Consider the following 10,818-nt stretch of genomic DNA (forward strand, 5'->3'; position numbering starts at 1 on the left):
GTCCTATTGAACCACAGCGGCAGGCCACGCGCCGAGTACCTGGGCCTTCAGCAGCGGCTTAGCCAATTTGACAACCTCTGATTCTCTAAAAACGCGACATAACAGCACACGTACATGATCTGGTGCGGTTCAGAAATGCTGTTTTATCAAATAACATTCCAAAAACAGACAAATTGCATTCTACTCACCGGCTTATTTAATATCCACATATGCAGATCTCTACAGACGTTGTTCTGCTGGTCAAATTGTTTTGCTCTGACCAAACCGGTCAGAGAGCAGAAAGATATTTTCAAGGGCCGGCTGCTCAATTTCAAACAAAACGGATTGAGGTAATTGATTTTGGCAATAAAGAGTTTTTGCTGTTAGAAAACACTTGAAGTCACGGTCTTCAGAAACCAAAGACCAATATTTCTAACATCATTTTGTCTTTCATCAATGGGTGATAGCGGTTAGCGTCCTCGCTCACCTTCGACCGCTGGTGAGCTCGGCACTGGACCCGCTGCAGTTTGCCTATCAGTCTGGCATCGGAGTGGAAGACGCCATTATCTACCTCCTCCACTCAGTGCTGTCTCACCTGGAGAAGGCTGGGAGCACTGTGAGAATCATGTTCTTTGATTTCTCCAGTGCCTTCAACACCATCCAACCCAACCTACTGAGGGACAAACTGCAGAACGCCGGAGTGGACCACCATCTCACAGCATGGATTATAGACTACCTCACAAACCGGCCGCAGTTCGTAAGGGTGCAGAGCTGTGAGTCGGACAGGCTTCTCTGCAGTACGGGAGCGCCGCAGGGGACTGTTCTGGCTCCATTCCTGTTCATCCTCTACACCTCGGACTTCAGACATGCCACTCCAAACTGCCACCTTCAGAAGTTCTCCGATGACTCTGCGATTGTTGGCCTCATTACAGAGGGGGACGATCGGGAGTACAAGCGACTGACGAAGGACTTTGTGGACTGGTGCCAGCAGTATCAACTCCAGATCAACCCTAGGAAAACTAAGGAGTTGGTTGTGGATTTCTGCAGGCAACAGTCCTCACCAGCACTGATGAACATCCAGGGTATGGACATAGAGAGGGTGACCTCCTACAAGTACCTGGGTGTTCTTCTCAACAACAAACTGGACTGGTCGACTAACACGGACACCCTGATCAGGAAAGGTCAGAGCAGACTTTTCCTACTCAGGAAACTGAGGTCTTTTGGGGTTCAGGGGTCACTCCTTAAGACTTTCTATAACTCGGTGGTGGCCTCGGCCATCCATTATGGCATTGTCTGCTGGTCAGGCAGCATCTCGGCCCGGGATAGGAAGAGATTAGAGCGACTAGTCAGGAAGGCTGGTTCTGTCCTGGGCTGCTCCCTCGACACTCTGGAGGAGGTGGGCAACAGCAGGATGCTAGCTAAGCTAAAAGCTATGTTGGACAGTCCCTCCCACCCCCTCCAGCCAGCCCTGACAGCACTCGGTAGCTCCTTCAGTCAGAGACTGTTACACCCGCGTTGCAAGACGGAGAGATACCGCCGCTCGTTCCTACCGACTGCTGTCAGGCTGCTGAATAAAAAATGAATAAATCAATAAAGCATAGAATTATTTAAATGATATGACAACATATGTGAATAGTACTGTGACTATTGTATTATATTGCACTTAATTATTGACCTTATCCATGTTTGTATTTATATTGCACTTAATTGAACTGTGTTTTCTTTTCTCTTCTTTCTACCCACAATCTTGCTGCTGAAGGCTGTAAATTTCCCCAGTGTGGGACAAATAAAGGATATCTAATCTAATCTAATCTAATGTCCGCCTCACAGTATAGAGGTCCAGGGTTCGAATCCGGACTCTGGCCTTCCTGTGTTCCGTTTGCATGTTCTCCCTGTGCCTGGGTGGGTTTTCTCCCAAGTACTTCGGTTTCCTTCCACATTCCCAAAAAACACGCACGGGAGGTTAACGGAACACTCGAAATTGTCCCTAGATATGATTTTGAGTGTGAACATTTGCCTATGTGTGCCCTGCGATTGGCTGGCAACCAGTTCAGGGTGTGACCTCGCCTACTGCCCAAAGACAGCTGGGATTGGCTCCAGTGCACGCACAACTCTTGGGACAATAGGCGGTTCCGTTCCTGGACGAATTTGGATGTTGTCAAGCTAACAGGTTCACTCGGTCACAATGAAATATTGATACCAACAGTAGTCTGCTTGCTCACCAGAATCACAGTGGCAAGTGAAGGTCAGCCATGTGCTTAATGAAATTTTATAGAAGCAGAAATGTCCACCATGTCAGCAAGCTCACATATTGTTCTGTTTATGTGTACATTGTTACTAACTACATGAGCATCCATCCATTTTCTGCAGAGCTTATCCTCACTGGTGGGGTCCCGGGCGTGCTGCAGCCTATCCCCGCTGTCATTGAGCGAGTGGTGGGGGTTAGCACACCCTGAACTGGTCGCAACCAATTGCAGGGCACAGAGAGACAACCATTCCCAGACTAATGTAACGTAAGTTGTTTCATATTGATAATTAAAAGATTTTTTCCAGTAACACATTCTGATTGATTTTTATAACTGATTTGGGGCAATTCTTCTTGATCTTTGTGCAATTCTCACAAACTCATGTCAGAGAAATTGCTAAGTCTTTCCAATCGTGAACGTTTGCGTCTCTGTTAACTCATCATTTGAGTTTCAGAATTGCTATTTGATAAAAAGTCAAGTCTTTGGGTTGATGAAATTAAAATCACATGCAGTTTCCAATGTCATCAAAGAGACCGACACATTTTTCTCTCTCGTTTAATTCTGTACATATTCCACAAAGTCTGGAGATGACTGATGCCAAAATGTCCCTTCAGAAAGTGCCATTAAGTTATATTTTGCCAGGGCAGCAGGTAAAAATCCAACTAGTAGCAACACATGAGGTTGAGTTTTATGGCACCGAATACACAATTCTTGGAAGTTTATCACAAGACACCTTACAAATGTTCTTATTCCAACCAACACCACTTTCAATAAGTTTAGTGTACACAGCATTGTTTTTTATTATTTTTTTAAGCTATAATACTTCTAAGTACCATACGATGACAATTTGTGAATACATCTTGGATGACTAAAGCACAATGCAAATAATCACAAGGTGTCCGAAGCCGACACCCTTGGTTTACAGTCAATATGCATTCATGTAGTTTCAGTAGTTAATGAAGTTAGTCAAAAATGAAAAACAAAGTCTAGTAGTGTTGACAAATTTAAAGTAGTCTCAAAGTCTTATAAAGAAAAAAAAAGGCGCTGTTACAATTTTACAACTTTCTGAAGCCGCCTATGGTTTTATTTTTATTACAGTCAACAAGTGATGCCAACAATCATCTATCAGAATGGAGGTGAACATATCCTTGTACAATGATTGGTCCAAGGTGGGAACAAATGGGGAAGGAGGACGCGGAAGGGGGGGGGGGGCTAATTAACAGCCAATTGGACAAATTGCAGGGGCTGACTGATATATGTGAGCTGTCACGGGTGGAATGACCAGACTCCAGAATGGATGGAAAGCCGTTTGAGCATTTATTCAATATCCTTGACATCCAACCCGAGGTCCGTGTACTAGTACAACGCTTTGTCCTCTCCAGTTAGACAACTTGCAGAGGTGCATCAGCACTTGTACAATGACTCGGATGCACTACTACAACTCGTCTCAATTCTCCTCGTTCCATAACTTGTACTACTTTGGGGCCCCCTACTGGGACCTTATGCAGGATATCAATAATCCCAAATAAATGCTGAAGTGGCTTTGTTGAATTTGACTCCAGCTTAGCATCCATATAATAGTACTCCTTGTCCTCACTAGTTGTACACCTGAGACATACTAGTCAAAAAACAATATCATTAGCTAGGAAAAAATGTGTTGTTGACAAGTGAATGCCGCTACGAGTAACAATCGACTAGTTGACATCTCGTGCTTTACTAGTGTACTAGTTCTGTACAGATGTCAACTAGTCCACAGTTTTAACTCACTAATAATGTGGAGCCGTCCTACAAACGAGGACAGTCTATTAGTACATGGACCTCTAATGGAATGACTAGTTGACTAGTCAATTAGCCAGCTAGTCAACTAGCGGTCTTGTAAATCACAAGTTTTCCGCAACTGACATTTCTGCACACTAAATTACTCAAGTGGAACCTGTACTAGTGGGCATTTTGGTGCTACGAGTATGGTCCAGGAGGCTAGTAGTGTGTGACACATGCCTCCTATTTGGGACTAGTAGTGTTGCTAGTAAGGCTTAATTATTTACCAGTAGGTCAAAGTGACAAAAGTGCGAGAAACATTACAAGTAAGATATCCTTGACATTCATCTTGAGGACCAGAGTACGCACTTTGTTCTTACCAGTAGGACATGTCAGCACACTTGTAGAATGAGTAGGATGCTCCACCGTCCTACAAGTGAGGACAAGGAGCGTACAAGGACAGTCACCTTTAGCTGGATGTCAACGATACTGAATGAGGACTCAAAAGGTCCCCCAAAAAAAGTATGAGTAGCATGGAGATGTCAACCAATGTGCATTTTTGCTTCACTATTCGTCTGTAGTTGTCCAACAAGTGAGGACAAAGAGCATTCGTACATGTACCTTGGGCTGGATATTAAGGATCTCAAATAAATGCGGCAACTGTTTGCCATCACGACGTTTTGAGCATTTATTTGCAGTACACTAGTTTTCCCTCACAATTCAGTGCATTGGTAGCATATAGGCTAAGAGATCAATTGGCTGGACAGCTGTTCGAGCATTCACCAATATCTTACTAGTGCATGGACCTTCGGCTACAAATCAAGGATATGAAATAAAGACTCAAGACAGCTTTCCAGAATGAGTTGAAGTATCAAAAAGCTGTCCTTGAACTACACTCAAACAAGAAACCAGCATCACATCTTTTCAAGACCACATCCAGGTACAAGACATAAGCATGTGATGTGATGGTAGGTCAAAAAAAGGGGGGGGGGGGCTGGCAGGGATGAGTGGCAAATTTATACACAGTTACAAGCTTAAGTCAGCGTAAACTGTTTTTATTGGAGGCAGATGAAAAGATGTTTCGGCTGGGAGACGGGTGACGGGCCAGGGGAACCAGAAGAAAAGCAAATATGCATGCAACAATGCCCACATGCTGAGGAATAGGATGGGGAAATGCCTTTTTCTCTTTTTAAATTAGCAACGAGCAAAGCAGATGTCATACAAGGCAATTTCAATTGTTATTACACTTTGTGGTTATTTTTTTTTGTACACTCCTTTGGTTTATAAACATTTAAACAATTTCAGTGATCATACCATTGCTATAGTGTCAAACAGTAGTGTCAACAAATGTTTATCTCATAAGGGTGGCGGAAAACAAAATGTGGCTGTATATAAAACAGAAGGGGATGAAATAAACGTTTTTGCCCTTTAATCCTGGAAGTATGTGGTGAGCTGTTAAGGTGGATGGATGGTGAGGTTGCTTAATATCCAGCCTTCCTCAGGTATTCCGCCATTTTATGTGCTTTCTTGTTAAGATTTCCACCATGGATTGCCTCCTTTCCCATGACAATAACCAATACTGGGGCACATAAGGGGGGGAAAAAAACAGAGAGAAAATGAACATAACAGAACTCTCCCCGCCCCCAGGTGACGGAGGGGGAGGTCCAGGTGTCAGGATCTTACCACTCTTCAATGCTATAAAGGTTTCCATGACATTTGACAGCTTGCAGGAGAAATCTTAACAGCAATATTTATTTTCTCTTCTTTATGTCCCTCAGATTTTTACCTAAATGAGCCTGGGAAACATTAAAAGCCCGAATCCCGCAAGTATTTTGCCATTGAGTAAGCCTTCTTATTCAATCCGCCTCCATGGACCCCTTCTTTTCCCATTACAAGAACCAAAACTGAAAGACAAGAGATGGGGAAAGGGGGATGGGGGGTAGAGGAAAAAGGTAAGAAACGAAGGAAAGCATCCCAAAGTACTTTCATGAGAAGATGAAGATATGTTGTAAAGTTTGCGAGCCTCGTTCTTGTACCTTGACTCGGTGAGCGCATCGTCAAGGTTGCAGTTAAGTGTGTTCTCTTGAATAAAAACTAAACATACTAAAAACAGCAAAATGGGGCCCAATATCACCAACACAGCTTGTCAGTTTGGGTTCGATATGAACAAACAGCTGCGGGTAACCAGTTAAGCCCAGGAGTTAGTGACTTTTTGAATTGATATCCTATGACTGGAAATATCCACTCACAAGATAAAAACTTGCTGACAAAGAATTTGACTGGTGTATGAATCAATTTGGTTTGAGCTCTTCTTTATTCTTACAAAGCCAGATATTGAAAGAAGGCATCATAAAAAATGTAGGGGGAAAAAAAAATTGGGTTCGATATGAACAAACAGCTGCGGGTAACCAGTTAAGCCCAGGAGTTAGTGACTTTTTGAATTGATATCCTATGACTGGAAATATCCACTCACAAGATAAAAACTTGCTGACAAAGAATTTGACTGGTGTATGAATCAATTTGGTTTGAGCTCTTCTTTATTCTTACAAAGCCAGATATTGAAAGAAGGCATCATAAAAAATGTAGGGGGAAAAAAAAACCCTAAGTGTGTTAAGACTATGCGATCTTTATGCACTTTTTTTAAACAAATATGATACTGCATCGCATAATTGAAGGGAAGGGGGCTGAAAAAAGGAGAAAAAAGGTTAATTGTGTTGGTTTTTCCCCATTGGATTTGGACAGACTGGGAAAGTTGATACAAGAGAAAGGCTGAAACAGACATGAAAAGATCAAAAGAGAAAATGATTGAGCCAATCCTTACGTGGGGTTTAATGAGGGAGGCTGAAACTATTAAAAATAAAACTAAGCTAGTACTTACGCTCATTTCAATGGTGCAAACCAAGAGCCGGCTTCACAAATCTCAGAATTCTCCCAAAAAGTTAAGTTGCTACTTTGCCCTGTCCAATACAGCAAAAACTAATCATTTCAAAGAGGCATCCTACCAATATTTAAGTTGGCTCTGCGGAACGTTTTATCTTAATTAATTTAAGTAGCAAGATAATACCTTTTCACAATAAGACTATTCTAAAACATTCCATTTACCTTGCCCAGCTCGTCCCACAGAGATGTTGTATGTGGGTTCTCCTCCTTGGCTCTTTGTCCTCATGTCCATTGTCCAGTCGCCCTCATCCTGGAGGCTGTCTCTGAGCACCGAACACTTCTTTGAGCCCAGGGTGAGACCGCAGGTATAAAAGGTCTCTCTGTCTTTGCCGACCAGAACGTCAATTTCTTGGGACTGGGGAGGGGGAAAAAAAATCAAACACACAAATAAATCAAATAAAAGCAGGGCAACAACGAATGCTGCACCTTATTAACATCATGTGCGTTTTATTTCAAATTATTTTGCAGACCTGCCTATTTTTAATATTTCTACTTTATTATTATTAATTATGCATCCCTTTGCATGTGGTGGTGGTGCTGTGTTTTCATTGCGAATAATGCTAAAACAGTCAATGTCCTGTGTGTGGGAATAAAGTCTCTACGGGGTGCGAGCCTCGTTCTTGTACCTTGACTCGGTGAGCGCATCGTCAAGGTTGCAGTTAAGTGTGTTCTCTTGAATAAAAACTAAACATACTAAAAACAGCAAAATGGGGCCCAATATCACCAACACAGCTTGTCAGTTTGGGTTCGATATGAACAAACAGCTGCGGGTAACCAGTTAAGCCCAGGAGTTAGTGACTTTTTGAATTGATATCCTATGACTGGAAATATCCACTCACAAGATAAAAACTTGCTGACAAAGAATTTGACTGGTGTATGAATCAATTTGGTTTGAGCTCTTCTTTATTCTTACAAAGCCAGATATTGAAAGAAGGCATCATAAAAAATGTAGGGGGAAAAAAAAACCCTAAGTGTGTTAAGACTATGCGATCTTTATGCACTTTTTTTAAACAAATATGATACTGCATCGCATAATTGAAGGGAAGGGGGCTGAAAAAAGGAGAAAAAAGGTTAATTGTGTTGGTTTTTCCCCATTGGATTTGGACAGACTGGGAAAGTTGATACAAGAGAAAGGCTGAAACAGACATGAAAAGATCAAAAGAGAAAATGATTGAGCCAATCCTTACGTGGGGTTTAATGAGGGAGGCTGAAACTATTAAAAATAAAACTAAGCTAGTACTTACGCTCATTTCAATGGTGCAAACCAAGAGCCGGCTTCACAAATCTCAGAATTCTCCCAAAAAGTTAAGTTGCTACTTTGCCCTGTCCAATACAGCAAAAACTAATCATTTCAAAGAGGCATCCTACCAATATTTAAGTTGGCTCTGCGGAACGTTTTATCTTAATTAATTTAAGTAGCAAGATAATACCTTTTCACAATAAGACTATTCTAAAACATTCCATTTACCTTGCCCAGCTCGTCCCACAGAGATGTTGTATGTGGGTTCTCCTCCTTGGCTCTTTGTCCTCATGTCCATTGTCCAGTCGCCCTCATCCTGGAGGCTGTCTCTGAGCACCGAACACTTCTTTGAGCCCAGGGTGAGACCGCAGGTATAAAAGGTCTCTCTGTCTTTGCCGACCAGAACGTCAATTTCTTGGGACTGGGGAGGGGGAAAAAAAATCAAACACACAAATAAATCAAATAAAAGCAGGGCAACAACGAATGCTGCACCTTATTAACATCATGTGCGTTTTATTTCAAATTATTTTGCAGACCTGCCTATTTTTAATATTTCTACTTTATTATTATTAATTATGCATCCCTTTGCATGTGGTGGTGGTGCTGTGTTTTCATTGCGAATAATGCTAAAACAGTCAATGTCCTGTGTGTGGGAATAAAGTCTCTACGGGGTGGACTAGAATTGATGAATCGGATTTGCTCACACACAATCCAATAAGTAAAGGAGTACAATGTCATATACAGTGTTGTGAAATAGTATTGTTATGTCACCAAGTCACTGTGACTAATGACAGTTTTGAGAAGGATGAGTTCAATTTCACAGGCAACACACTACATTTGTTGAATCAAGAAATCATATAAATAGAATGTGTCAGACAAAGTGCAGTAGGCTACAAGATCAAGAAACAAACAAAACAAAAGAAATTCAAGAAGAAATTATAAAAAAAAAGTTATTGAAAACTGTCAGTCTGGAAAACATTACAAAGCCATTTCCAAGTCTCTGGAATTGGAGTGTGGAATTGGGGAACGGTAGCTGTCTTTATGAGCGCAACATTTTCAAGTTGCTATTCAAACTCTTAAATTTGGTCATTTTACATGGAAAAGTGAGGTATTTGAGAAATGCACCATTTTGCGGGATGCATAAAGGAGTTCCCATGAATGAACTGAATGTGAAAGAAACTTTTTGGCTGAATGCCTCGCTTCACTTGAGTGTATATCTCCAATGTGGGAAAATGAAATTATGTCAAGACTGGGAATTTTTCAAAGGGTGGGGGTGGGGGAGTGGGATATTTCCCCGAATGTCCTGAATTTTGCAAAAGATGGGATGCTTTTTTTGACATCCACACAAATAAAGCAAAATATGCACATTCAGAAAAAAAATAACATCTGAGGAATGAATTGCGGCCTATGGATCGATCCATTTAACTATAATATCAATGATGCCACACAATCAAAGCAATTAGAAATGACGACTCGCTTCTTTCCACCGATGAGTGCAAAAATCGCACATCGGCACAGTAACAATAAAGATGGTTTTAAACGTTTTTCTATGACAGATTGATCAAAAGTCATTGAGTGTAAGCTTTTATGTGTGTGTGTGTTGTGACCACAGGTAACCGCAGATCGGCGGCTTAACGTTAGCTAATCATCACAGCCATGGCACACAAAGAATGCTCCTTTTACTTCAAAGCCGAATCCAATTTGCTTGTGGGTTTGGAATGAAACCAACTGTGAGAGACTATTTCTTATGATCTATAATTGACTGTGGGTGTGACTACGATGTTTTGTGTTGGGGTCCACGCCCGTTTCCAATGTGTCTCGTCGCACATGCGGCGGCGAAATAATCCTGCGGCGTTTACTTAGCCAGGAAAGGCCAGCGATGCGTTAGCTTAGTGTAGCCGCTAGTTGGCTAGTCATTTGCATAGATAACGGATTTTTTTTTTTTTGCCTTCCCCGGCGCTTTCTCTGGCAAGCCTCGCGCTGAGAATCTCAACACTTGACACCTACCTTGCCTTCGACTTCATATTCTTACCGTGATATTATTGAAAGTCCCACCGTCATGTGCTGCCCAAACGTATTTGGCGTCCAAATAGCCAACAATGGCGCTGTCCTGACAGCTGCCATCGGCCATCAGGTTTTCCACGTAGTTTTGCCAAGACATGTTGAATAAAGACAAAGCAGGTATACAAAATGGCCGAGGAGGCGCGAGTAAGATACCAAGGCCGAAAGGAGAACGATTCGAGAGCCTCGGATGAAAGCCACCACAACTCGGATGCGCTGGGGCGGCAAAGAAAGCCGGGGCACAAGTGCGGTTGCGGCTGCGGCTGGCTGGGTGTAGTCAGGATTTCAGATCACTCCGCACAATTAGCCTCCACCGCTACCGGCGTTTTTTACGGCAGCAGGCGGCGGAAGAAAGAATGAAGAGGGAATGAGCTAACTGTCTGGGGGGAATCCTGGCCTGGGGTGCACACAAAGGCTGCTCATTTATTGTGCGAATGTTGAAGAATTCGGCACCCCTTTTTTTTTCCTTTTTATTTGATGACCAAGTTTCGCTTTCCTACGTTTCTTTCAACCATGCCAACTTTTCACCTCAGTCAGGACATCTTGGGAACTATTTTGCCCAAATTCCTTCCCCCCCCCCCCCCCCCCCAACAA

At 42.4% G+C, this 10,818-nt stretch overlaps 1 protein-coding gene across 3 annotated transcripts; it reads right to left on the reverse strand.

Moving 5' to 3' along the window:
- Nucleotides 1-2,764: 2,764 nt before the first annotated feature.
- On the reverse strand, nt 2,765-10,523 carry pfn2a (profilin 2a). 3 transcript variants are annotated; one of them, XM_019877730.1, is made up of 3 exons: nt 10,196-10,519; nt 8,392-8,584; nt 2,765-5,562 (listed from the first exon to the last, which is right to left on the reverse strand). In XM_019877730.1, exons 1-3 carry the CDS (start codon nt 10,322-10,324, stop codon nt 5,465-5,467), a joined length of 420 nt encoding a protein of 139 aa, XP_019733289.1. In that variant the 5' UTR covers nt 10,325-10,519; the 3' UTR covers nt 2,765-5,464. The 3 variants fall into 3 exon arrangements, with proteins under 3 accessions (XP_019733289.1, XP_019733288.1, XP_019733290.1); XM_019877729.1 differs by having other exon boundaries at nt 5,545-5,887; nt 10,196-10,523; XM_019877731.1 differs by lacking the exon at nt 2,765-5,562 and adding an exon at nt 7,915-7,973 and having other exon boundaries at nt 10,196-10,520.
- Between the last annotated feature and the right edge of the window lie 295 nt (nt 10,524-10,818).

This window comes from Hippocampus comes, unplaced genomic scaffold (genome assembly GCF_001891065.2).
Source record: "Hippocampus comes isolate QL1 unplaced genomic scaffold, H_comes_QL1_v1.1 scaffold317, whole genome shotgun sequence".
In the NCBI taxonomy this organism is placed as follows: Eukaryota; Metazoa; Chordata; class Actinopteri; order Syngnathiformes; family Syngnathidae; genus Hippocampus; species Hippocampus comes.